General features: G+C 53.1%; 1 protein-coding gene across 1 annotated transcript; it reads right to left on the bottom strand.

The window, feature by feature from the left end:
• Positions 1-679: 679 nt before the first annotated feature.
• LOC119114959 (E3 ubiquitin-protein ligase TRIM37) lies at positions 680-25,330 on the bottom strand. The gene is made up of 17 exons (XM_037239013.1): positions 25,035-25,330; positions 19,528-19,657; positions 14,700-14,962; positions 12,291-12,501; positions 11,398-11,544; positions 10,787-10,956; positions 10,110-10,214; positions 9,273-9,377; positions 6,573-6,752; positions 6,126-6,240; positions 5,441-5,668; positions 4,432-4,540; positions 3,597-3,775; positions 2,704-2,887; positions 2,306-2,378; positions 1,424-1,430; positions 680-799 (listed from the first exon to the last, which is right to left on the bottom strand). The coding sequence occupies exons 2-17, from the start codon at positions 19,594-19,596 to the stop codon at positions 680-682; spliced, it is 2,265 nt and encodes a 754-aa protein (XP_037094908.1). The 5' UTR covers positions 19,597-19,657; positions 25,035-25,330.
• Between the last annotated feature and the right edge of the window lie 303 nt (positions 25,331-25,633).

Here is a 25,633-nt window from a genome sequence, read left to right as displayed (position 1 = left end):
AACGAGAAGCACCATTGTAATCAGCATCTCAAACACTGCTCTTGGCACGCATCAGAGCAAAATTGCAGGGGTTCGTCTTTGAATGTGAATATGGCCATGAGTAATAGATAAGTTGCAGTCCCGCTTATTCTAGAACGATCACCTTATTTATTTGTCACCTTCCAAGCCGGGAACGACGGTAACACACGCCTGCACCGATCACCCTTTCCTCGAGCTGCACGAGCGAGTTTGCCACAAGCGTGACGCCCACTCCCCAGGAGAGAAGGAATGACATTCTGCATATCACAGCGATACAGGTTGTTGGAGGGGCGTCTCAGACGTCCGCTATCAGATAACGACGCGTCGCCTGTGCTGGCGACGCCCTCCCAAACACACCCACACAAGAGCACACGTTAAAGCTACTACAGATCCGCGCACGCCGAGAGCCGCGTCCCCCGGTGGGTGACGCTCGACCCCTACCCCTCCCCGTGACTCCGCAGCCTACCCCAGCCGCCCTCGTCAGCGGAGTTGAGCCGGCCGCCGACACCGGGCGTAGTCGGACCCACCGGCGCACACATTGCACAAAGTCAGCACGGCGACGGAGACTCCCCTGGTCCGCGGCGCTTCACACGCGCGTCGCGGCAGAAGGCAGGAGATAAACACGCGACAGGACGCCAGGACACTGACGCCCGGTCACGCCTCAGCGCGCCACTTCGCTCCGCCTGTGCGCCTGCACCGTCCAGTCTGCGGCGGAGACGCGCAGCAGCAGCAGATCGGAGGGCCGAGCCTTCGCTCCACCTGTGCGCCTGCACCGTCCAGTCTGCGGCGGAGACGCGCAGCAGCAGCAGATCAGAGGGCCGAGCCTTCACTCCGCCTGTGCGCCTGCACCGTCCAGTCTGCGGCGGAGACGCGCAGCAGCAGCAGATCAGAGCGCCGCGTCCTGCACGACGGCCTGATTGAGACCGAGGATGGGGCAGGCCCACAGTCAGCCGTCGCCGCCCTCACCCAGTCTGTCCGCACAGCTCCGGTGCCGACGCACGAGCTGGCAGACCGGAGGCCTCGGCTGGTGTCCGGCGGAGCCTGAGCCTGTCTCCGGCGCCGGCCGCTCCGGGAGGAGGCCTCAGTTGGTGCCCGGCGGAGCCTGAGCCTGTCTCCGGCGCCGGCCGCTCCGGGAGGAGGCCTCAGTTGGTGCCCGGCGGAGCCTGACCCTGTCTCCGGCGCCGGCCGCTCCGAGAGGAGGCCTCGGCTGGTGTCCGGCGGAGCCTGACCCTGTCTCCGGCGCCGGCCGCTCCGGGAGGAGGCCTCAGTTGGTGCCCGGCTCCGGGCCCCGGTCGCGGTCAGACACTGGCAGAGGCACCGGCGGCGTGGACGGCGCCGGCGGCGGTGACGTGGGCGGCAGCCGCGACGGCCCCGCGGTCGGCTCAGATTTGACCGCCGCCGTCACCGCCCGCCTGCGGGCACGACGGTCACGTCAGTCGCCGTCGGTCGGCGGCGCGGCGGTGCTCGGCCACAGAGTGGACACACGGCCGCCCAGCGCCCCATCGAGCGGGCACCGCTCCGGCCGACGGCACAGATAAGGCCGCAAGCTGACAACACGGGCTTACGGTCCAACTTGGAGGGCGCAATACTCGCCATGACAATGGGTGGTGAACCTCCAGGAGACCGCACACACCCAGTGCTACCCTATGGCAGACGCAGTGCTGCCCCCCGACAGGCGCAGTGCCACCTTGTGACAGTCGCCGTGCTACCCTGCGACAGGCGCAGTGCTACTCACTGACAGATGCAGCACGGCCGCAAGGTGGTCAAGTCTGCGTGGTCACGTGATAAGACACTGTGTGACTGCACCGAGGACGCTGGGCGACCTACGACGCAAGCTGCGTAGCCGTGCGATATTATGGACGCGTGACATGCACTGTGCGACCGTGAAACAAACCGTGTATGTGGACACGTGACAGGCACTACAGGGCCGTACGAAGACATTGGACAGCCGCACCATGGGAGCTAGGTGGCTAGACAATAGCTGTATAGTTGTGTTTGACGGACGCAGCATGACAGTACGAACGCAACGCGTGACCACACGACATGCTCCGCAGCCACATGACGCCAACCCGTCGTGCGACAGACTCCTCGCTGCCGCGCCGCAGCGCCGGACCACACGTACCCGCCGCGCCAGGCGCCTCGGCCGCCGGCCCTGGTGGGCTCGCCGCCGGCCCTGGTGGGCTCGCCGTCGGCCGGCCGCGCCGCCGGCTGCTCGGGCGACACCGGGTCCAGCGCCAGGCCCAGGTCCGGCCCGGCCGCGGCTGCGGCCACCGCCGCTGCCGCTGCCGCCGCCGCCGGTGCCTGGTCCGGCTCGGCGCTCGTCTTCAGACCGCCGCAGTGCAGGTCCGATGACAGGTTCACTGGCGGCACACGACAGCACACCATCCAGTCACCGCCGCGCAGCGCCGCACGCCGTCAAGCGTGACTTCCCGGCAAGCCAAGATTACCGCGTGCGCATTTGCTGGCGAACATTTGACATCGCGAGTACTCGTTCAGACAGCGCCAATGCCCAGTACAATTCTCGCCGGCCGCCTAGCAGTACTCGCCAGCGACTCACCGGCAACTCACACCCCGTCCACCGCCCGCCGGCTCGAGCTAACAGACCAACATCGCATCGCGCGGCGACACTCGCCCCGCGCTCGCGGCCCGCCAAGGGCGACACTGCGCGGCGCCGCCGACACTCACGAGCCACCAGCTGATCGGCCAGCTTGGAGCCGTCGAGGGCGCGGTCCAGCTGCAGGGTGTGCAGCACGCTGTTGGCCGTCACCAGAGGGCGGCGCAGCGAGCGGGAGCGGGGTCGCGCGCAGGCCCGGTACCGGCCGCCGGCCGACGAGCGTTCCTGCATGTCCAGCAGGTGCAGCAGCATCACCTGCGGCACGGAGAGCAAGAGTGTCGACGGCGGTCCGGCGTGCCGGGGTGGAGTTGAGACGGGAGGCGGTGCTCCCGAGGAGGCGGTGCTCGATGCGGTCCCGCCGCAGGCACGTGGAGTGATTGGGGCATCTTCGCCACCTCCAGAGCACCATCTGACCACAGCATGACGAAACTGAACACTGTTGGGAGGAGCCTGAAGCCAACAAACGTCTTGTAATCTCTAGTCTAGTCTTGCTAGTCTCACAAAAGCATAACATCCGGCCAAAATAATGTTACTTTCAAAACACGTTAGAATTTCAACGCTACGGAAACACAGTTATGCCCCTAATACAAATCTGCAAGATACGCTGAAACATATTTTGTGTTTCGTCTTCTATGCTGTCTGATTGACTGGCTGGTCAGCTGTTATGCTCCTACTCCTCTACCATACGGCATCCAGAGATTCATGTACGGTCCAACCGAAGATGCTAGAAAAACATAGGCGCATCCGCAACCATGAGACAGGTCCACAACGATCCTTTTTCGCTGCACCGCCATCAAAGTAAACTAACTGCCTCCACCGAACAGTCTTCCCGCAAAAGAAAGGCACACGTCTTCTCTTCGCATCCACCTCCAATGACTACACCAGCTCCCACAAATCAACTTCTCATGACAGCTAGCCTCGCCACGGTAAAGAGCCAAGGGCGCGCTGGCGCCGGCCGGCTGACCTGGTCGTCCTGGGCGGAGGAGGTGACGGTGCACGGGTCACAGCCGCCGACGGCGCCCATCGTGTCCGAGAGCGAGTCCAGCTCGGCCGAGAGCAGCGAGTCGCCCAGAAGACTGAGCTGGTCGGAGCCGCCCAGCGACGGCCGGCAGCCGGACAGCGAGCGCTCCACGTCATTGTCGCCTAATGCGGGGGGAGACACGCAGCCAGTCTGAGAGTGCTCCACGCTATTGTCGACAATCAGAGAGCGCTCCCCGTTACTTCCGACGGTCAGAGCGCTCCACGTTATCGTCGACAGGCAGAGAGCGCTCCATGGTATTATCGACAGCCAGAGAGCGCCCCACGGTATTGCCGACAGTCAGAGAGCGCTCCCCGTTACTTCCGACGGTCAGAGAGCGCTCCACGTTATCGTCGACAGTCAGAGAGCGCTCCACGGTATTGTCGACAGTCAGAAAGCGCTACAAGTCATTGTCGACAATCAGAGAGCACTCCAATATATTGTCGACAGTCAGAGAGCGATCCACATTACTGTCACCTCATACAGAGACGTTGCGCGGCATGACCACCGGAAAAGCACACACCATAACCACAAGGTACCATACCAAAGACGGACCACTTTACTGCCGTCTCATACCAATGGATTAAATAGTGATACAAATCTTATCTAAGCATTGATCTATTTAACGACCTGGAAGAAATCACATGCACAAGATTCTGATAACTTAGGTGAAGTGAAGCATGTCAGTGAAGTGAAGCGAAGCACGCCATTAACCTAACCATGACAATGGCACCAAAGGGCCGGTGCCACATTGGCGACGAATCCGTTCGCCGGCTGTTACCTGACATTGCCTCGTCGTCCACATCGTTTTCATCGTTGGAATTCTCGTCCGTGTGCGTAAGAGACGGTTCGAATACTTCAAACACATCGTTTTCTCCTTCACTGATGTCCTGCAACAAAATGTAGAGGTGGCAGGTGGCAAAATGGCAGCCCGCCGCAATGCAAAGGCACACAATCGACACTGCTTTCTCTCCGGGGACGAAATTGACTTTGTGGCAGGACAAGTTAAGTGTTGGTGTAAAGGATACACGCAGCGAAACACTGCGAGATGGGTATAGGACTACTGGATTATTAGGTGGTTGCGTTACAGCAGAGCATACGCGAGTGTCCATCCTTAGAGTATTACGCTGCACAATATGTTCCCCTTCGATACCTCCACTCGTTTCCTTCCTCAGTTTTCAGCGACGTCACAATAAAGACACTTGTTATGGACAGGTGGTTATATCTGCTTATATACGGTCTTGGACTGGGTGCAAATATTGCGTGCGCGCACTGCACCACGTTTGCAGACCAGAGTAATCTTCATTCGATTTCGTCGTGAATGCCATATCAAGTCTGCGGAGAGGGGGGGGGGGGGGAGTAAGCGGAAAACAAAGGGATTTTAACCTTAACTAAGCAGAAACTTTGACACCGACTGTTCCGTCAAAGGGCGTTCGCAATATTGACTTCTGTGGTCATTAATGTAGTAAGTAGCTGAGTAATGTTGCCTCAATCTCGGAGCGGGCACTACTCCCAGCCTCCGCGTGCTCGGCCGTGACACAGCTGCCGTGATGCAGACATTTCCTGTCACAAAATGCGGACAGTCTTACTGGGACTGGAGTCCACACATCGCAATGGTCTCGAACTCCCGGCGTCCGACACCCGCGCTGCTGAGAAAAATCCACCCATACCAGCGGCCGCTCGATCGCCGTGAGTGCGGCACGCTACCCAAACGGCCCGTACGCCGCCTTCTCGCCGCGGTGCGCTGTGGCAGCGCGTGGCAGACGCCCGCCGCCGCCCGGCAGACTCACCTCCGAGTCGCTAGAGCTGTTACTCTGGCGCTCGGCCTCCAGCTCGACGTTGAGCGTCTGCACCTTGCGGGCGCGCGCCGGCTTGGGCCTGGGCAGCGGCAGCGGGTGTGGGTGCGGCGCCGGTCCCTTGATGCTGGTCGGCCCCAGGCCGGCCTCCATCAGCTGGTGACAGTCGCCCGAGGGCGTACCCTTGCCGCTGGTGCCGCGGGTCATCTCCATGGCGATCCGCTGATGGCGGGATGGCGGTTAGACGCCACGTCCGGGCCGGCAGACGGCGCGCTCGCCGGTCCCACGAGCGGCAGTAACGGACCGGTCACTTGGCAACACACCGGACCGCACACGGCCGCTGTCGCCGGCTCGTGCGGCCCGCTGCCTGACTGTGGCCTGTGCCACTCGAACAGACAACAGCGCCGGACCGACACACCGCTCTGGCTGCCCGTGGAGCCGATCCACCAGCACCTGACGACGAGCACACGCAGCGGCCCGTGCTACACATCGGCTGGCCCGCACCACGGTCGTCTGAACGCCGGCGACCGATTCCCCGCCGCAACCGATTCCAGCGACCGATTCCCCGCAGCAAACCGATTCCGGCGACCGATTCCCAGCGCAAACCGATTCCAACGACCGATTCCCAGCGCAAACACGCATCGCAGCGCGGTCCGCAGCCCACACTGAGTCCACTCACCTCCTTCAGGTCGTTGATCTGGGCCACGTACTGGGTCTGGATGGTCTGCAGCTGGTTTATGTACCACTGCTGGTCGCGGCACTTTTGGAAGAACGTGGGTGGCCGCACCTGGAACCTGGGGGGACAGCGGCAGTGAGCGGTGAACGGAGGAGGCGCGACGCACCGCTCGCTCTCTGGGAGTCCGTGTGCTCCCAGCACCGACACCACAGGGGACAGGCCGACGGCCCGGCGACGGCGCCCAGCTGAGTGTCCTCGAACTGGGCCGGGCCGGGCCGTCCTCGGATGTGACACGTGCCAGCGGACGGACAAGCGTGCCGTCACTGATGAACACCGCAGTCGGTGCACCGCCCGGTCGAACGAAGACACAATCGAACGTCCTGCAGCACACGCCAGATCCCCTAGCGCCCGCTGTCGCGCCGGCGCTGGCGCGGTCGACGGCCAACGTACCGCAGTATGAGCGTGTCCGTGTCGGTGTTGAGGTATCCCTCGCTGGCCAGCAGGTCCAGCCGGAAGAAGCGGTTGTAGCCCCAGCACTCGCCAACCTCGAAGTCGGAGGCGAACTCGCGCACGATGTTCTTGCTGGCGTCGCGCGACCCCTGGTGGATCATCTCCACGCGGTACTCGTATCTGAGGCGGCGCACGGTGCGTCTCACCATCGACATCATCGCACACCTCCATCATCGGCAATTCCCACCGCGTTCCACCACTTCACATATCGACAGACGCTGTCACCTTATGTGTATATATATATATATATATATATATATATATATATACACATATATGTTTACACATATATATACACACGCACGCACGCACATATATATATATATATATATATATATATATATATATATATATATTCCACTATGTCCGTTAGTAGTAAAATACCAACATTCTGCCCACGATACACCTCGGTTCAATCGGAATCTGCTCCAGTCTGAACAGCCCTGACCTGATAGTTCATGAACGTTTTGCCGGAAAGGTGTATAAGAACCCCCTGTCTTCTTGATACAACAAGCACATTTACACACATTACAAATGACACCATATGTAACACTACTTATTTTGCTTACAATCGTTCGACCATACGTACACGACATTTTTCATTCTTGCTCTATTTTTGGCTGCCAAAAAAGATGCTCACGCTCAGCTTCGTCGACGACGCCAAAGCATTGTTAACCACTATGTCGTTAAACAAAAAATACCGCCATTTCTAACGCCTAGCTTTCACGTCACATCTATGTCGGATATAATCATTCTGGCCACTGAAGAATCCCTTCAGTCGCGCAGCCAAGAAAAAATTAGTGCGGATAGGACTGTCTTTAAGCCTTACAATCACGTCTAATAACTGTATATGAGTTTCGGATTAACGGAGGTTAACAGGAATTTTTGTGTGTATCCTGTTTGCAACGCTATGACACTGTTTTAATGCCTCCTGATCACGCCTCCCTATTCCAAGATTGTCCACGATATTATATCTGAAGAGAACCAACGGTTTGAGGTCCGATTTCTGATCAGATTTATTCTGATTCCCTCGCTTCCAAATATGTGCGCGCAAAATTTATTCCGAAATTTGAGCCTCTTGCTGTGCCTTTAACTTGCATTAAGAGCGCGTCTGATCCCAGGTTAAAGTTGTTCCCTAAAACAAGCTCAATGATGTTCAGTACGCTTCCGTTGGAATTTTTGGCGATGCGCGTTGGTATAGCGCCCGTAGGTATGCCACAATCCTCTTCCGCAACGGAACGCTGAGGTCTCCTCACAGTCATGCAAAAGAGGGTCGGGATACACTTGTGATGAGACCTGATCGCATCTGATATATTGGTCCCCAGCATCAGTATCCTCACCGACTTCACCCCGCCTCCCGTCGCCGTATCAAACGTTCAAACAGTCCTTTACTTCAGCGAAAATTTTTCGTAGTTGATGGTTTCTTTATGGGAACGCAGTTCAAGCCTTTGCTTGGCATGGATAATTCAGGTGATGTTAACTTCCTCCTCGATAGCTCAGAGACCACCACCAACCATCGCTCCTGTTGATGATGCTGATGCTCCTGTTGCTCCCTCCGCTTAGAAATCGGAACATGAGTCGTTGGTTTACTTAATATGCATCGATGACATTTTTTTTGGAATCTTAGGCGACTTATTCTACATCCGAACTGATTTGTTCTCAAAATCATCCGACAGCAAAAGCTACCTCCCTTTTTCATCAGGTCATCCTTAACACACCAAAAATGTCCTGCCTCTACGACTAGCTATGCGCTGAAAAGAATCTGTAGCGGCCAAAATGATTTGATCTTGCCGGATCTTGTTATCTTGACTATCTTGGATTATACTGATTATCTTGCCGGATATTATTCTGATTATATCCGGCAAGATCTGAAAGCTAGTCTTCAAAAACCGTGGTATCTCGACGAGTAGTTAACAATAGCTTTGACAGGGTCAACACAAATGAGCGTGTGCATCTTTTTGACAGCAGCAATCCATCGAGAATGAAAGAAATGTTGGCACGGGTCCCAATCGTTATAACATACTACAGTCTTTTACCTGACTGCAGACAAATGCTTAAAAATATACAACACGTTTTAGACAACTCAAAGCACTTGGGACTACCCTGCATCCATCTACTTTAACTCACTGGGCCATTCGATTACTGATGTCAAATTTATTGGCTTCGAGGGGGTGCGGAGCAAAAATGTGGTACATAGGAGGCTCAGATAAGTGGATTGATATTCTGGAAACATCACACCTTCACGGAAGACCCAATGAAAAAAGTTACATACAAGACGTGTTGAAGAAGGGTCCTAGCAAAGACCTACCTCACAACCAATAGACATGTGTCGATTATTAGTTTTACATGAGTTTCACGATAGGACGTGGGAGGAACGGGTTGCTGAGACTGAAGCAGGTTCAAGTAGAACTGAAGCGTAGCAAGACAGAATGTTCGTTATATATATATATATATATATATATATATATATATATATATATATATAGTGGAAAAGAAGTGTCATAATAGTAGCCTTGTCAAAGCATTCATGCCACTTACATCGGTAATATCAGTCAAAATTGTGGTTCACGATACCTCCGAAAGTGACAGATATTCATATACGAGCCTGCCTGCCTGTCTCGAGTGGACGGGCCACCTTACTTGGACGTCTCGGGCAGACCGGCGCTCAGCTCGAGGAAGACGGACAGGTAGTTGCCGCGCACCACGCCGTTGCCATCCGGGTACACCTTGAGTCGCCACGAGAGGCTGCCGGCAGCGGGGCGGGCGTCACCAGAGGTCGCGACGACTGGAGGGTCCCATCAGATCGCGGCGGCGAGCGTCACCAGAGGTCGTGACCGCGGCGAGGGTCCCATCAGATCGCGGCGGCAAGCGTCACCAGAGGTCGTGACCGCCGCGAGGCTCCCATCAGATCGCGGTGGTGAGCGTCACCAGAGGTCGTGACCGCGGCGAGGATCCCATCAGATCGCGGCGGCGAGCGTCACCAGAGGTCGTGACCGCGGCGAGGGTCCCATCAGATCGCGGCGGCAAGCGTCACCAGAGGTCGTGACCGCCGCGAGGCTCCCATCAGATCGCGGTGGTGAGCGTCACCAGAGGTCGTGACCGCGGCGAGGCTCCCATCAGATCGCGGTGGTGAGCGTCACCAGAGGTCGTGACCGCGGCGAGGATCCCATCAGATCGCGGTGGTGAGCGTCACCAGAGGTCGTGACCGCGGCGAGGATCCCATCAGATCGCGGCGGCGAGCGTCACGGGGCTCTCAGTCAGATGCCGAGGCAGGCTGGCCCAGCTGCGTCCCGTTACTCGCCGGGTAAGGAGTGACCGCCGATGGGTGCCATATTAACGAGCCCATTCGCGAGTTCCGGACGATTTCACCAGCTGATGCGCTGCGGACACCGACAATGTTTTGCCCTACTTCGGAGCGAGTCGCCCCCAGCCGGCCCCGCGCTGTCGCCAGGGCCACGCGGCGCGGGCCAGCCGTACCCGCTGACGTGGAGCGGCGGAGAGTAGACGGGGTCCGCCTTGCTCTGCAGCGAGCTGAAGTGGTTCATGATGAACGTGCTGCTGTCGTACGGCGGCACGATCTCACTGTCAAAAGGCACAGAAGTGGCAGCGGCATCCAGACGACGCACATCGCACCCGCATCACCATCACGCATCTGCTCATGGCCCTAAAGAAAGGAGACAGAAAACCGATCCGAATTTACTGCTGCAAGCCAAGTGCTACCATGCGAAAATGTAGCCGTTCAGCAACCCTGAGGATATGTGCATCCTCAGCCATTATTCCTAGTTGTTAGAGACATAGAGAGAAAAACAATATACGTGGTATTTTGAAGCGCGCCAACTTCGTTGGTAACTCGCGACCGTGTTTAGGAAATTCAACTGACCCCTCCTAACCGAACTGAGCACCTGCAAATCATGTTCTGCCGAACAAACGCTCAGACGCTAAGACTAACAGTACGGACACATACATACACAACAGGCTCTTAAAGCCACAATACAATTTTGACTAGTTTGGCCGCTGTGGCAAAGCCACTCCAGCACAATAACAGCAACGTAGCATGGAAACAATAATCAAAACAAACGAACAAACAAACTTTCCAATACCTGACGCGCGCTCTCCAGCTGGTGCCCGGCTGACCAGCATGCGGCCCGGCTCACCTCTGGAAGTCGGCCGGCACCGGGGCCGTGACGAAAGAGGCCATCGGCTTCTTGTGCACCTGGTACACCATGTTGAGCAGCTCCGGAGAGCGGGCGATCAGCTCGGAGCGCGCGCTCGTGTGCAGGCTGTGCTCGATCTCCTGCAGCAGGCTCTCCAGCTGCTCCGTCTCCTGTGGCACCGGCCCGGGCAGCCCGTGAGCGGGGCAGCCAGGGAGCGAGGCGGCCGGTGAGATGGTGAGCTGGACGGTCCGGCGTGCCGTTTGTTGGGGCATGGCTCGGGGACGCAGCCAAAAGTCGGCCGAGTCCGACGCTGGGCATGGATGCTTATACCGGCCCTAGGCCGACTACAGCATACATGGTCGAGGTCGAGTCGCACATGCTCCACACCGACACGTGTGACTTAGAGACACACCCCGAAGGCCTGACGCAGGTCTGGAGAACGTTCAGAAACGTTGTCACGGAAATACAGACGGAAAACTTATGCAACAATTCTCGTATCAATGACCCGACGTCTCACATCAATGGCCCCAAAACTGTGTCATCAACGAAGCACAGGCACACAAACACAGCCCTGTCTCCTGCACCGTCCTCGGTCCGACGCCGTGCCGTACCTGTGTGAGGAGGTTCTTCTGCGACATGAGCGTCAGCAGCTTCTGCTTGAGCTGCGAGTCCAGCCGCGCGATCATCAACTCGACGGCGTTACGGATCTCGCGCACCCGCTCGTCCTTGGCCGCCCGCACGGACTCCACGTTCCGTTCCTGCCGGGGCGGACACGCGGGGCGTCATTCCCGTCCACAGCACGCTCACGAGGCGTGGGTGACGTCTGCCCGACGCCGACGCGGCGCCGGAGGGCACAGACCACGGATTCGAGGGAGGGAGTTGGCGGCGAAGACAAGACGCAGCGCTGGTCTCAGGCCGGTCCTCCTGTCTTCAACACAGCTTACGAGGCGGTGTTGGCACAGGTGAGCATTGTCTTATGGAATGCGGAGCCCATCTCGGCGCAGTGAGAGCCACGTGACGCTCCAATAGATTACCTACATATTGCAGCAGCATCGATGGATGAAATACCCACCTCAGCGCGGCAGGTAATAAAACGTCCAACAGTTGGCTATTAGTGCAGTGTAAGACGCCATGGCTTAACTAAAAAGACGACATCATTCCAATGAGCCCCCCACCCACGAGGCCCTCGCCACGTGCTGCCACGTCCCGTCTCGCTACGTCTCCTAACGGCCACGCACCATCCTGCGCAGACGAACGGCACCCGCTCCCAGGCGTTCACCATCCCCTCCGCAGTCCCAGACAGACGAAATGGCGCTGCCGATAGGCGAACAGACAGCTAGACAGACAGACACAAGCAGACCAGAACATAACGATACCCACGCGAACAGCCAACCTATGGAGCGGACCAGAGAACCATACAATGTGCGGATAATGAGACAAACGGACAGAAGGACGTAAGAACAGACAGACGGACAGACAGACGGAGCCGGCACGGCTGACTAACCACTTCCTGGACGAGGCTGATGAGCTCCATGAGACGACGGCGCAGCAGCGACACTTCGGTCTTGATCTGCGCCACGTGCTGCTCATACACGTCCTCCAGCGGCTTGAACACGTGGCCAGAGTGCGTGCCGCCCCACAGCGCGCACTGGTGGCAGATGCACTTGCGGCACGTCCAGCAGTACACCGACATCTTCTCCTGATGGGTCTCGCACCTGGTGGACACACGTGCGCCCTTGAAACGGGCCAACTAGTGGGGAAATGTATGACAGCTCACGGTACACCGCTTCTTGTCCACGAACAGCCCGAGGTCACAGCAGACAGCATGCCGACGCGCAAAAATGACCTTTGTCGCGAGGTTCATAAAATATCGCGCCGTCTGCATCGAGACGACGGTCTTACGCAGCGTCCTTGCTTTTCGTACGCCGTATCGCAAGAGCACGCCTCTACATGACAACGCCCAGCAGAACGTAGCTGACCCCACACCAGCTGCCTATATTCCCTGTCAGCAGAACGTAGCTGACCCCACACCAGGTGCCTATTTCCCCTGTCAGCAGAACGTAGCTGACCCCACACCAGCTGCCTATATTCCCTGTCAGCAGAACGTAGCTGACCCCACACCAGGTGCCTATTTCCCCTGTCAGCAGAACGTAGCTGACCCCACACCAGCTGCCTATATTCCCTGTCAGCAGAACGTAGCTGACCCCACACCAGCTGCCTATATTCCCTGTCAGCAGAACGTAGCTGACCCCACACCAGGTGCCTATTTCCCCTGTCAGCAGAACGTAGCTGACCCCACACCAGCTGCCTATATTCCCTGTCAGCAGAACGTAGCTGACCCCACACCAGGTGCCTATTTCCCCTGTCAGCAGAACGTAGCTGACCCCACACCAGCTGCCTATATTCCCTGTCAGCAGAACGTAGCTGACCCCACACCAGGTGCCTATTTCCCCTGTCAGCAGAACGTAGCTGACCCCACACCAGACGCCTATTCCCCCTGTCAGCAGAACGTAGCTGACCCCACACCAGACGCCTATTTCCCCTGTCAGCAGAACGTAGCTGACCCCACACCAGCTGCCTATATTCCCTGTCAGCAGAACGTAGCTGACCCCACACCAGACGCCTATTTCCCCTGTCAGCAGAACGTAGCTGACCCCACACCAGGTGCCTATTTCCCCTGTCAGCAGAACGTAGCTGACCCCACACCAGACGCCTATTTCCCCTGTCAGCAGAACGTAGCTGACCCCACACCAGCTGCCTATTTTCCCTGTCAGCAGAACGTAGCTGACCCCACACCAGGTGCCTATTTCCCGTCAGCAGAACGTAGCTGACCCCACGCCAGCTGCCTATTTCCCCTGTCAGCAGAACGTAGCTAACCTCACACCAGCTGCCTATTTCCCCTGTCAGCAGAACGTAGCTGACCCCACACCAGACGCCTATTTCCCCTGTCAGCAGAACGTAGCTGACCCCACGCCAGCTGCCTATTTTCCTTGTCAGCAGAACGTAGCTGACCCCACACCAGACGCCTATTTCCCCTGTCAGCAGAACGTAGCTGACCCCACACCAGACGCCTATTTCCCCTGTCAGCAGAACGTAGCTGACCCCACACCAGTTGCCTATTTCCCCTGTCAGCAGAACGTAGCTGACCTCACACCAGCTGCCTATTTCCCCTGTCAGCAGAACGTAGCTGACCCCACACCAGCTGCCTATTTCCCCCGCCAGTCGAGGGTAGCTGACCCCACACCAGCTGCCTATTTCCCCCGCCAGTTGAGGGTAGCTGACCCCACACCAGCTGCCTATTTCCCCCGCCAGTCGAGGGTAGCTGACCCCACACCAGCTGCCTATTTCCCCTGCCAGTCGAAGGTAGCTGACCCCACACCAGCTGCCTATTTCCCCTGCCACTCGAGGGTAGCGAGTGACCCCACACCAGCTGCCTATTTCCCCTGCCAGTCGAGGGTAGCTGACCCCACACCAGCTGCCTATTTCCCCTGCCAGTCGAGGGTAGCTGACCCCACACCAGCTGCCTATTTCCCCTGCCAGTCGCAGGTAGCTGACCCCACACCAGCTACCTATTTCCCCTGCCAGTCGAGGGTAGCGAGTGACCCCACACCAGCTGCCTATTTCCCCTGCCAGTCGAGGGTAGCTGACCCCACACCAGCTGCCTATTTCCCCTGCCAGTCGAGGGTAGCTGACCCCACACCAGCTGCCTATTTCCCCTGCCAGTCGAGGGTAGCTGACCCCACACCAGCTGCCTATTTCCCCTGCCAGTCGAGGGTAGCTGACCCCACACCAGCTGCCTATTTCCCCTGCCAGTCGAGGGTAGCGAGTGACCCCCTGCCCCAGCCCGCTTTCTGCCCTGGCACCGCCCGCATTATCAGCCACGGTGCCCCTGCAGCCGCCGGCGGCGCCTCACTTGTCGCGTTCGCCGGTGTCGAGCTTGAGGTTGGCGCCGACCGCCTGCAGCGTGTCCAGCTGCTGCGTGACCTCCTGCACCCAGCGGCAGTTGACCAGCTCGTGCAGGTGGAGCGAGGCGCGGCAGTGCGGACACTGGCTCCGCTGCTCCGTCAGCCAGCGGCGGATGCACATGTAGCAGCAGAGCTTGGAGCAGTGCGGGCAGAGGTGGGCGTCCCGCAGCTTGTCCATGCAGATGAAACAGCGGAACACCTCGGCCAGGCTCTGTGGGCAGGCGGTCACACGTGGGGAGAGCTCGCCCGAGGCAGGCAGCTCTGCAGTGGGCCACGTGGTCACACGCCGAGGCCGTTCTGTCCGTCCGTACGACAGAGGGTGGAGGACAGTCATCCGATGCCGAGAGCTGAAGAGCTCGTAACAATGGCAGCAGGTGACAGGGCGGCGGCAGCTGAGTCGCCGGGGCTGGACAGGTCACAGCGCAGCTTACACGGTTGAATGATAAGGCGGAGTGACTGGTGGGTCGCGGTGAATATAGTCTCGTCCACTTAGCGATGGAAAACGTCACTCGACGAGAACGCTGGACGCCGGTGTGCGGCACCAGTAAGACCAGAAATCATATGTCAGGCATCAAGTCAGGCACATTACACATCTCCGTCATGCGTCTTTCGCGTCAGAAAGTACTCGTTCCTAACTGGGAAAGCCTCGAAAATCATCGTATTGAAAATGGTATCGGCTTTGTCAACTACAATAACAATATCAAAGTTCCTGCCGAAACCACATCCACTAGAGCAGCTATGCTCAGAGGACGTGCTGAGCAGTGCTCCTTGGGTTCTAACTTAGCGGCCAGGGGCACAACCTAACGCATTATACCCAGCACCGCAAAGGCGGATTGCCGGCAGAGGGCCATTCGAAACCAAAATAATAAAACATAATGGAGCGATAGCGCCACTATCGCCCGCTGCTGTCCTACTTGGGCCGGTGAAAACCATCCGCTTACAGGAGAAACTGCCCTACACCGCCGTCGATGCCTGAGAAAGGCGACCAAAACATGGAGAGCACCGTGGACAAACACCCAGAGCGGCGGGCGTCGCCAGCTCCCGGGAGGAGTACCTCCTGCGTCGACATCTTGCTGGCCATACTGACGGCAGGCGGCGAGGGCGCCGCACAGTCACAGACCGGCCCAGCGTCACTGGCCGCGGAGCACTGGCGGCCCGCGGCCGACACCGCGGCGGGTCTGTCCGCCCCCGCCACCGGCGGCCGCATCCCCTCATCGACCACACAAGGGGTCGTCCCCCACGCAGCGGCACCAGCGCGTACACCGGTGCCGCCGCTGGTAATCACTGCCATCAGCCGGGGATGACTCACTGCCACGGCCTTTGGCGTACTGGCGACGGCGATGTGCCACCGCGCACGCGCGCCGGAATTTATAGTGTGATTCATTACCAATGAATGTGTTCCGTGTTCATTACCAAACCACTCTTTGTCGAGAGAAAGTTGGAAGCTGAAGTTGGAAGCTCTTTGTCGAGCTGAAAGTTTGAAGCCCCTGTTGTCTGATGAAGTGTTCTCATCGGATAACAGTGCGATCATCGAGGGCACGACACACCTCCTCCACAACGGGGAGTCACCACCATCTCAAAACACAGCCCTCATCCGCTGCGGCCGCACAGACCCGTTTCCGCCTGTAACTGGCGTCGCTACCGAGTCACCGACCCACCGCCGACGGCGAGCGGGGCGTCTGACCACACGCTCGGCCGCACAGACCCGTTTCCGCCTGTAACTGGCGTCGCTACCGAGTCGCCGACCCACCGCCGACGGCGAGCGGGGCGCCTGACCACACGCTCGGCCGCCCGCCGGCGAGCATGGGAGCGGTGGGCACCGACATATAGCAGTCAGCGCGCGCTGTTCAAAAGGCGATCGGGAAATATAGACGCATTGTCGGCATGTTAGCGGTTCTTCCTTTATCACCGCAGCTTTCTCTTGTCGTCACTGGGGCTTTACGAAACATTCAGTTGCTGAGGGTAAATGGCGTCATCTTCCTATCGCCCTGGCAGGAAGGGCGGCCACCGCGGGGAATCCCTTCCTGTACCTCTGGTGGGCCAGACAAACAGTGGCTAACGCAGACACTTAAACCACTACAATATCGACACCCCCACTTTCTCCTAGGAGTGCAGGCAAATCAATCGACACTACCAGTTGCATCGAGCGAGTAAAGGCACATGACCGGATAAATCAACATTTTAAATGTTCCGTATTTAGTGCACCGCACGCACGCACGCACATTAGTGTCTCTGTCCGCACATTATTTACTGCTGTGTGCTGCAGTGGCCGCTGATCATGCTATGAACATGCAGCTCTAAGCCTGCGCTAGGTACATGTTACTGTTCACGTCAATTAGCAGCATCACGCGGTCCAGCGCACGGGCTGCAAATTCAGGGGGAAGGGCCGAAACACATGACCCCCGCCTATCAAGCCTTTACATGCATTTATAGGCATGATACTGACGTTTGCACAGTCAGGGGAAAGGGCCGAAACACATAATCTCCGCCTATCAAGTCTTTACATGCATTTATAGGCATGATACTGACGTTATTTAGAAGGATTCAATGTCGCATGTGCGTAACTATCGACGATGGAAAAACAAAGCTAGCCACGCAAAAATAAGTACATTGAAAACATGCGTTGTTGTTATATGCAGTAGAATATTTGACGCACCTGTAACGCGGTACAAAGTTTTTCAGAAAAAAATTAAGATGTGCCCCAATGCAAAACCCCGTATACTCCCTTAGTGCGCATGGCAATAACGCATGTCTAGCTGGCGTTCTATATGCCTTCATCTGAGGACGTCTCATCACGTCCCGTCTGCCCATGTATGCTGCGGTAAAACGACAGTCACCGCGATCCCAGAGACTCCGTCCCCCCATTCATCTCTCCATGCTCTTACTGCTCCTGGAATGTCACGTTAAAGGGTACGTTTACACTGATGCACGAGTTCCGCTGAATGAAATCTTAGTAACAAAGTGTTCGCAGAAAGGTGCGAACTACTGCGTCTACTTTGCTTGGCGCAAAGTCGGTACGTACGGTTTCCATGCTCTAATAGAATGTGCTTGTTTGAGCATGGCGCCACTCTCCAGAAGTATGTGACGCCGCGTGGTAAAGCCTGCGTGGTATTCAACACCCAGTATTTGGTTCAGTGAAACCCATGAGTTCTAATGCGGGTACACGAGTGTGGTTTGCATACTTGTTCAGTGTAAGGCGATGGTAACACTCGCACCCGACATACCCACTGTCTGTATTCCTAGTCCACCGCTCCCAGTGTGAAGACACGCTGAATAAGACGCTCAATTTGCAGTATATCTATAACAAACGCCACTGTTATTTATTGTTTCTACTGGGCTTTTAAGACGCGTCATGACACAGCACATGATAATTTTCATACATATACTTTGACCCATTGGGAGTGGCTGCGAAGCGTTAAATTGGCAGCGATTATGCCATGAAACGCCACCACGAAATACGACGCATTGACAATGACGCCGAAGAACAGCCTCATGTCTTCCAGCATATCATACCAGCACGATGCCTTTTGGGATTGGGAGAAGCAAGGCGATAACCGATGTCCAAATTGTTAGTTGTTACCGTTTAGCTGATCCCAAACACTAAGCTGGCATATCCTACTAGTAAGCCTACCAACGGCAACTGGCAATTGTGACTGACCAAAATATGTCAATTGGCAGTGTATTGGTAATCATAAATAGGGCTACATGCAAGTGCAGCTTTCGTGGCCCAAGCTCTCTCGGTTTAAGCCTCGACGTTTCGCGTTTAAGACCGGTTTCGAAAAAGTTTGTTCCATTTGCTCCCTTCGATAGCAGTGGCTTTTAGCGAGCACTTCGTAGTAGTACCGAATAGTGGCATGCAGCCAACACATTCACATTCACCTACATCGTTCAGCTGGTTTTACGTTTTCATCTGCTCCAGTTCCTAAAACCTGACCGAGCTTAATAACTCCGAAAACGGGCGGATCTAAGACGTAACCACGTATGCGCTGAGCTTCGAGCGTGCTGGTCAGCACACGTCAGCCTCCATTTTTGTCAGTGGGGCCTGCGTCTTTCCTTTCGCTCTTATTAGCCACTCTGGCGTCCCTGCGACGCCCGGTCACCGAGATCTCCACCTGTTTCCGATCCGTGTTTTCCGGTTTTTTCATCGGTAAGACGGTAGTGTTAGCCTTGTTCTTCGGAGAAAAACCATGAGAATGGAGATATAGTTGGGTTGATATTTCCACAATATGCCTTTATCAAAACAATAGCATGCTTCTGCCTTTGTTTCGATAAGGCATATTGGCAAAATATCAACCTAACAATATCTCCATTCTCCTGTTTTTTCTCCGAAGAATAATGATAATGCTTCTGTTTTACTTATGTGAATGTTCCTCCCTAATGCACCGAACCACTTACGGTTTTTCTCGTGATTTAAGTTTTATGCTTGCCACGTGAATCGGATGGGCGACATGAATAGCAGCACTATTCCAGCGTTGTAGGGAGTGCTCGTCTGATAGGACTTGCCTCAATGCCCAGCAACGCATACTACACAACTTTTAAGGCTTTGTGGTTACCGAAAAACGTGCGAGTCCGCGACCAGGCGTTGCAATTCTATTGGCTTCTAGAAAGTGTGACGGCCGAGCCCAGCTGAGCCGCCCAAGTTAAAAATGTCTCAGGTTTCGAGTCAACCCACTGGGCTTACAGACTCGCTCAGAACACCACTGCGATCTGCTCCAAAACATTACTTCCGGTACTATCCATATGGTACTGTGGTCAGGAACATTACAGAGCACCTACCTCCACACTGTGCTCATTTTCTTTGTTTTCTTCTGGCTTCTTCCGCTCAGCTGGCTCAGCAGGGTCCATTTCAGCAGCTCACTTGTGAACTTTTGTCAAAGCATTGAGTGGTGCTGCCGAGTGATCACATCTGAAAACAATGGCAACTGAAAACTCCATCAGTATGCTAACATTACACACAAAATGCAATGCAATCCAAATTGATAAGGCATACTCATGTACTGCAGTGCATTTTTGCATGAACAATTGGGGGCCCTGGTCTCACTGTCGATGCCTGGGATAGCTCTGAGCAATGCTTTCTCCTCGGACCCCAGCAACTTTATCTTGCCATTTGGAGCAAACTGAAATGGCATGTTACAATCGGTTTGCCTTTAATTGCATGGTATGGCCTTTTCGTCGGTCTTTGATGGGCCAACTTTTGAAATTGAACATGCCCACGCACTTCTACAACTTTTGAATAAATCACGAACGTAAAATGAATTATCCAAACACTTAACATATCATAATTTTACATAAGCTGTCAGTACATTTGCGACGAACATTCCGCATATAGATAAGACATTGTTGTTAGCCTTATCCCGCGTCGAATAACCAGGAGAAAGGAGAGGGAGCATATCAATATTTTTCGGCTACATGCCTCCATCAAAACAAACATGCATCTTTATTTGATCATGGGGTTTAATGTTACAAATAACCATGGTTTAAGTTTTCGTTAAACGTGGTCATGGCACTCACACATTTTCCCCATCACTGGAACTTTAGGAATGACATCAAAAGGGTGGTGACTATGAAAGTCAAGTCCAATTGGGTTGATGTCCTCCATGAAGGCGGCGCAGCAGTGATAAAAAACGTTATGCACAACCATTCAGCTAATCATAGGAATGATGTATTATATATAACTCAACATGACGCTTATCATCGCCGCGCCCCCTTCAAGGAGGACAACAACCCGATGGGATTTCTATTTCATGATCACCACGGCTTTGATGTTCTTCCTGAAGTTCCCATTGCGGGGAAAACATTATGGAAGTGTCATGTGCATGTCTAATCAAACTTAAAGGAGGTGCTACACGTTCGTATGAAACTTGAACTGATAACGCCATCTTGAACGTCACTTGGTGCAGCTTACAGCCCTGCCCTTCTCAAGATCTAATACATAGTTTCGGAGCTCCACGCCTGCAAGATTTCCTATCTTTATTTCAGGAGACTGGTGCGATGATAAAGGCCCAGGAAAGTAGAGTAGTCAGAAGCGTTCATATCTGGCGTCCCTGGACACGATTTCCAGATGTAACGGTCGTCAATTGGCTCTCAATCAATGATGTAAGTTATGATGACATAATGAAACAATGACGAATTGAGGAGCATATTTCTTTAACGGATATATCCAGCTAACTAGGGCAGCGTTTTCCACTTAAAAGCATGACAATAGTTTTCGTGGGTTACCACAGCTGATGCTCGCTTCAATATTTTCAAATGTGGACCATTCTCTTTAAAGAAACCATGTTCACTTGGAACATTAAACCCTGCACACAAGTGAGCATATATATGATTGTTTTGATAAGGGCATGCAGCCGAAATATCAATGCATCTATCCCTCCGTCCTCATGCTTATTCGACGAGGAGTACGGTTAACAGCACTGTTATCTATGTTTCATAAATTTACCCATCCATACTTTTCACTGGAGGGCAGACATACATTTACTGTGGACACCATACCAAACTCAAAGACACATTGCAAAACACCACAAAACATGGGCACCAAATAAATACCCAAAAACATGCTGCATGATATCACATGACAGTTATGATGTCCACATATGCCATATATGCTATATATGCTATGCTATGCTATGCTATGCTTGCTTGCTTGCATATTGCTATTGTTTGCTTGCTATGCTATGCTATGCTTACATCTATGCTATACTAGTTCGTCTTTTTAACCCAAATGGGACCAGCTAGCTATGTTGTTTGTTCGGTTTAATGCTTTGAATAAAATAGCTTCCTTTAAGTGTTTGTTCAACATGGCCATGCACTTACAAAAAATTTCCCCCACAGCTAGAACTAAAGAAAATCAAAACCGTGGTGATCATGAAAAAGAAGTCCAAATGAGTTGCTGATATCTTTCTCAAAGGCGGCACAGTGATGAAAAGCATTACCTCACGGGGCGTACGCCCTCCCCATGTCGGTGGCAGGTCACAGTGTGCTGTTGACCTGACAAAGCGCGCAGCTTGTCGCGTAGGTTTTATCGAAGCCAAACGCACAGGAAATGAATATACCTCACTTGACACAGTAGACTGGCCCTTGCACACCTGGATGAACAAAATGCTGTTTTCATGAATTTTGACTGGTCCGCGCTATTTTGCACGGACGAGTGATATTCCATTGGCTCTCACTAACCGCTCCACTTTTTTGCAGCTGATCGTCAGGAAAAGGCAGAGATAAAAAAACGTCACGTTTGCGTTTGCTTCCTTTTGTTCCCTGTGCCATGTTCACTCAAAAGCTAAATCCTTGGGCGTTCTGTCCCGGAGTACACTGTCGGGAACATTTCCCCCTGACTTCAGGACTGCGTTGAGGGTTGAAATTTTGGTGGGTAGCCGCTGTTGTGAAATGTTTGTCTGATATGGCTGATGCTGTGTGTGACTGCTTGCAGTGTGGATAAGAGGCGAACGGTTCCGCGGAGTTCGTTTCTGGGCGTTCCCTAAACACTCAGAAACGAACTGTTTCTGTTTCTGAACAGAAGGTGTTCCATGCAGGAGTTTTTTCATGAGACGAGGATGGGCGGAATGGAAGAGCGGTGATGTCCCAGAGCATGTCTCCTTTATGCACAGCTCTGCACTATACATGTTGTCTGATTGGTGAGTTAGAAGGATATCCAGAAAGGGAATGAAGCCATTGCCATCTTCCCATGTTGTGGTGAACTTGACAAAAGGGTGGAGTGAGTTGATGTGGTGCTGGAACTGTGTGTCATTCCCCATGTCTGTGCTTGAAAATGTCACCAATGTCAGGTGAGAATAAATCTGGGTGGAGACTGGCACTAACTCTTCTGACTAAATCATTAAGTCTGTCTGTCACAGCAGTCGCACTAAAGGTCAAATGACATTGGAGGGTGAGGCGACAAGTTCCTTTTGGACCCAAAAACAACTGTTTTTTTAAGCAACACATGCATATATGTGTGGTCCTTGGTAAATAGCACTTGTGACCAGGGGCATAACTTAGTAAAATAGGCTAGGGAACTAACCAAAGCAAAATAGCAAAACCTGACCCAAAATATGCCAAAAAGTTTGTTGATGCATTAGGAGAGAGAAATTTGATAACAATGTAAGGGGGTTGCAGTCCCCACCTGACCCCACCTAACAGAATATGAAACCGCCTTCCAGTCTGTGACACTTCAAATCAGGCCCTCAATGGAGGAGCCCAGTGTATACAGGCATACACCTTATACAGCTGTTATCCCAAGGCCTAAGCATGGCAGTGACAGTGAGACAAACATTGGATAGTTTCTGCATGAAACACTCCCGCCAGAAGCTCAGATGATTTGAGCATCCATCTTCAGATTCGCCCAACCATAGCAGGATGGCTTGGAGTCCCTCCAAGCATTCACTATTTGCTCCCAACTTGGAAGGCCTGCTGATATGACAGCATTAAGGCATGTACAATTTTTGCTGCGAAGTTCTGCTATCAACCAGGTGTGTCATCATTGGCAGGTGGGGTCAGGGATCACGCAACAAAACTCCTCAGCTTGGGCCTGGTTCAAGAAATCTGCCAACTCAACAGGTTTGGACTACATATCACAAATATGCTTACAGTATAACCTAAGATAGGAAAAGCATGTCACAAAGCACATACATTAATCCCTAAATGGTTGTATACATGACACATCTGACCCAGCTCAAGCATGGACTTAAAAAGATCTCCTTGCGATATATTTGTTTAATACATCATGGTGCAGCATTGCCATATCACCAAAATCAAGGCAGAACCTTGTTTTACAATGCTCACTATGAACAACAATGACATCAAAACAAGTGCTGATGACAAAGTCATTACCCATGATGCAAAAAGGTACAGAATTCAGATTTTCACATGATGATGATAAGTAAGGCTTTAGGGTTCATCAATCACCCTGGTCATATGACACCCATATTTTTGCATGAACAAAATGTGTGCATAGCTGCTGAGATTTTGGAAACATATTAAGATAAGTTATGGTATTAACACAAATTTCAAGCAGTGCCTTCAGGACCTTTTTTAACTAAATATCACTGGATGAGATAATTTGTATAAAAAAGTTATTTGTCATCTAATAACAAAAAGTGGCACAAAAAAATCCAGGAACCCTTGACATGCCAATGGCCACTATTTATCCACAAAATAAATGTGTGAATTTTAAGTAGGCTAAACCTGAGTCATCATTTTAGGCTACAAAATGCTTCTTTAACTCTGGTTTTTCAAGACAATTTGATCAATTATTAAACATGAATTTATCCTTGAGTAAGAGAGATGAAGCAGAGGATATCTATTAATAAGGTCAGGTATGGTTAGAAATTGTAAAATGGTAAATGTTGAGTTTTTCCAAAATCCTATACACTTGAACAAAATGTGCAAGCCTCTTGGCTCAGGAGAGAGTGGAACACAGCCCCCCAGCCCTTTCCATGGCTATGATCCTGGGCAAGATGTAGTGTTTATGGGATGTAGCATTTACTGCTGATGTGCAGAGCAATTTAAGGACCTACCTTGATTTGAGTGCTTTAACTATAAGAGCAGGTGCTGTTTTGAGGGAGGTCAGGGAATCTTTAGCAATGCTGCAATATCAAAATGCAATGCAAGACATATTAAATACAGAAAGGTAAAAAAATCAAGCATTCTAAATTCACAGCATTGCCAGAATGATTTCTGGCATATCTAATTCACTGATACCACTAGGATAAATAAAACTTGGTAGTTCAGGAGCTTGATGACTTGTGATCCTGGCTCTGACAAATTATGTCACAATAATCTCCTCAAAATAGTGCTACCTCTTCATATTAGGAAACTACTACCATCAACAACTATTACAAATGGCAGCAGTACAGTTCTCAAATTTCATAGCAAAACCATATTTTAAATGCTCTTCCATGCACCATAATTGAATCAATACAGAAGCATTCCAAAGCTGGGGTGCCTGCCACTCTCTGTCTAATTCAGTGCTCCTGTCATTGGCATTACAAGCAGTCGCGTGTCAACATTTTATCAGTAAGTGAATTATGATCTGTGCAGTGCTAGTCGTGGCATTTCTTTCACTTGAAAGACAGGCAGACAGATGCTGAACACCTAGATCATTATTGAATAAAGACCAAAGGCTTTCGCTGCGAGCAAAATAGTGCACATGCGAAGGTCCCAAGCGTAGAGCAAGCAATAAACAGGCGGGTATTACTGTCAACACCGTTAACATCAGCGTATGAAAAACGCTGTCCTTGGCTCGAATACCGATACAGCGACTCTGGACAAAGTAAGACACGCCACCTCACCGTAACCACCTTTTCAGCCGAAAATGTAGCGCGGGTCCCACTCCCGTAAGCTTTTCTCTTCTTGATGTAATTTTCCGCAGCTACGCTCTCACAGATTTCTCCCTCGGAGGTATTTACTTGCGAACTATATTTTCAAGTTCCTAGCACTAAAAATAGTAGGACTTGTTTGATGTGAAACACTTAATGCACCAAAAAACAGGAAAGCTTAGAAGACGGATCGTGCTGTACACACGACATGAGGCCTTAAACCATTGCAGAGTCTCGAAAATGTGGCAATTTTACTTTAAAAGTTCATGTTTTCGTCTCTTAATGGTACACAAAATATTCAGTAACAAAAACACAACAATCTTGGGAAACTCAAGACAGCTGTTTGCGATCTGCGTCCGTGTCACTTTTTCTTAAGTGACGTATTTGCTTAGGTTTAGATGTTGAAATAGTTTGTAAGATCAAATAAGTCGTATAAAACTCTGCAAAAACAGATCAGAATTTTAAATATGTTTCATACCAATGTAGCAGACTACATGTGTTGTAAGTGCTTTATTAGGGATCCCGTTCAAGGCTTACAAGGTTTTAACAATGTTTTGTATGAGCCTTAGTGA

This window comes from Pollicipes pollicipes, unplaced genomic scaffold (assembly GCF_011947565.3).
Source record: "Pollicipes pollicipes isolate AB1234 unplaced genomic scaffold, Ppol_2.1 Scaffold_3087;HRSCAF=3621_pilon_pilon_pilon, whole genome shotgun sequence".
NCBI lineage: Eukaryota > Metazoa > Arthropoda > Thecostraca > Pollicipedomorpha > Pollicipedidae > Pollicipes > Pollicipes pollicipes.
The sequence above is the reverse complement of the archived record's forward strand: the minus strand, read 5'-3'. Positions and strand labels throughout refer to the sequence as shown.

Bases quoted from the DNA above. Each gene is read 5' to 3' on its own strand.
- LOC119114959 (XM_037239013.1), bottom strand. From the start codon at position 19,596: ATGGACCCTGCTGAGCCAGCTGAGCGGAAGAAGCCAGAAGAAAACAAA. The intron at 11,545-12,290 runs GTTAGTCAGCCG...CCGCCCCGGCAG, and splicing joins TCAGCCTCGTCCAGGAAGTG to GAACGGAACGTGGAGTCCGT. The intron at 3,776-4,431 runs GTAACAGCCGGC...CCCCCGCATTAG, and splicing joins GGACGACGAGGCAATGTCAG to GCGACAATGACGTGGAGCGC.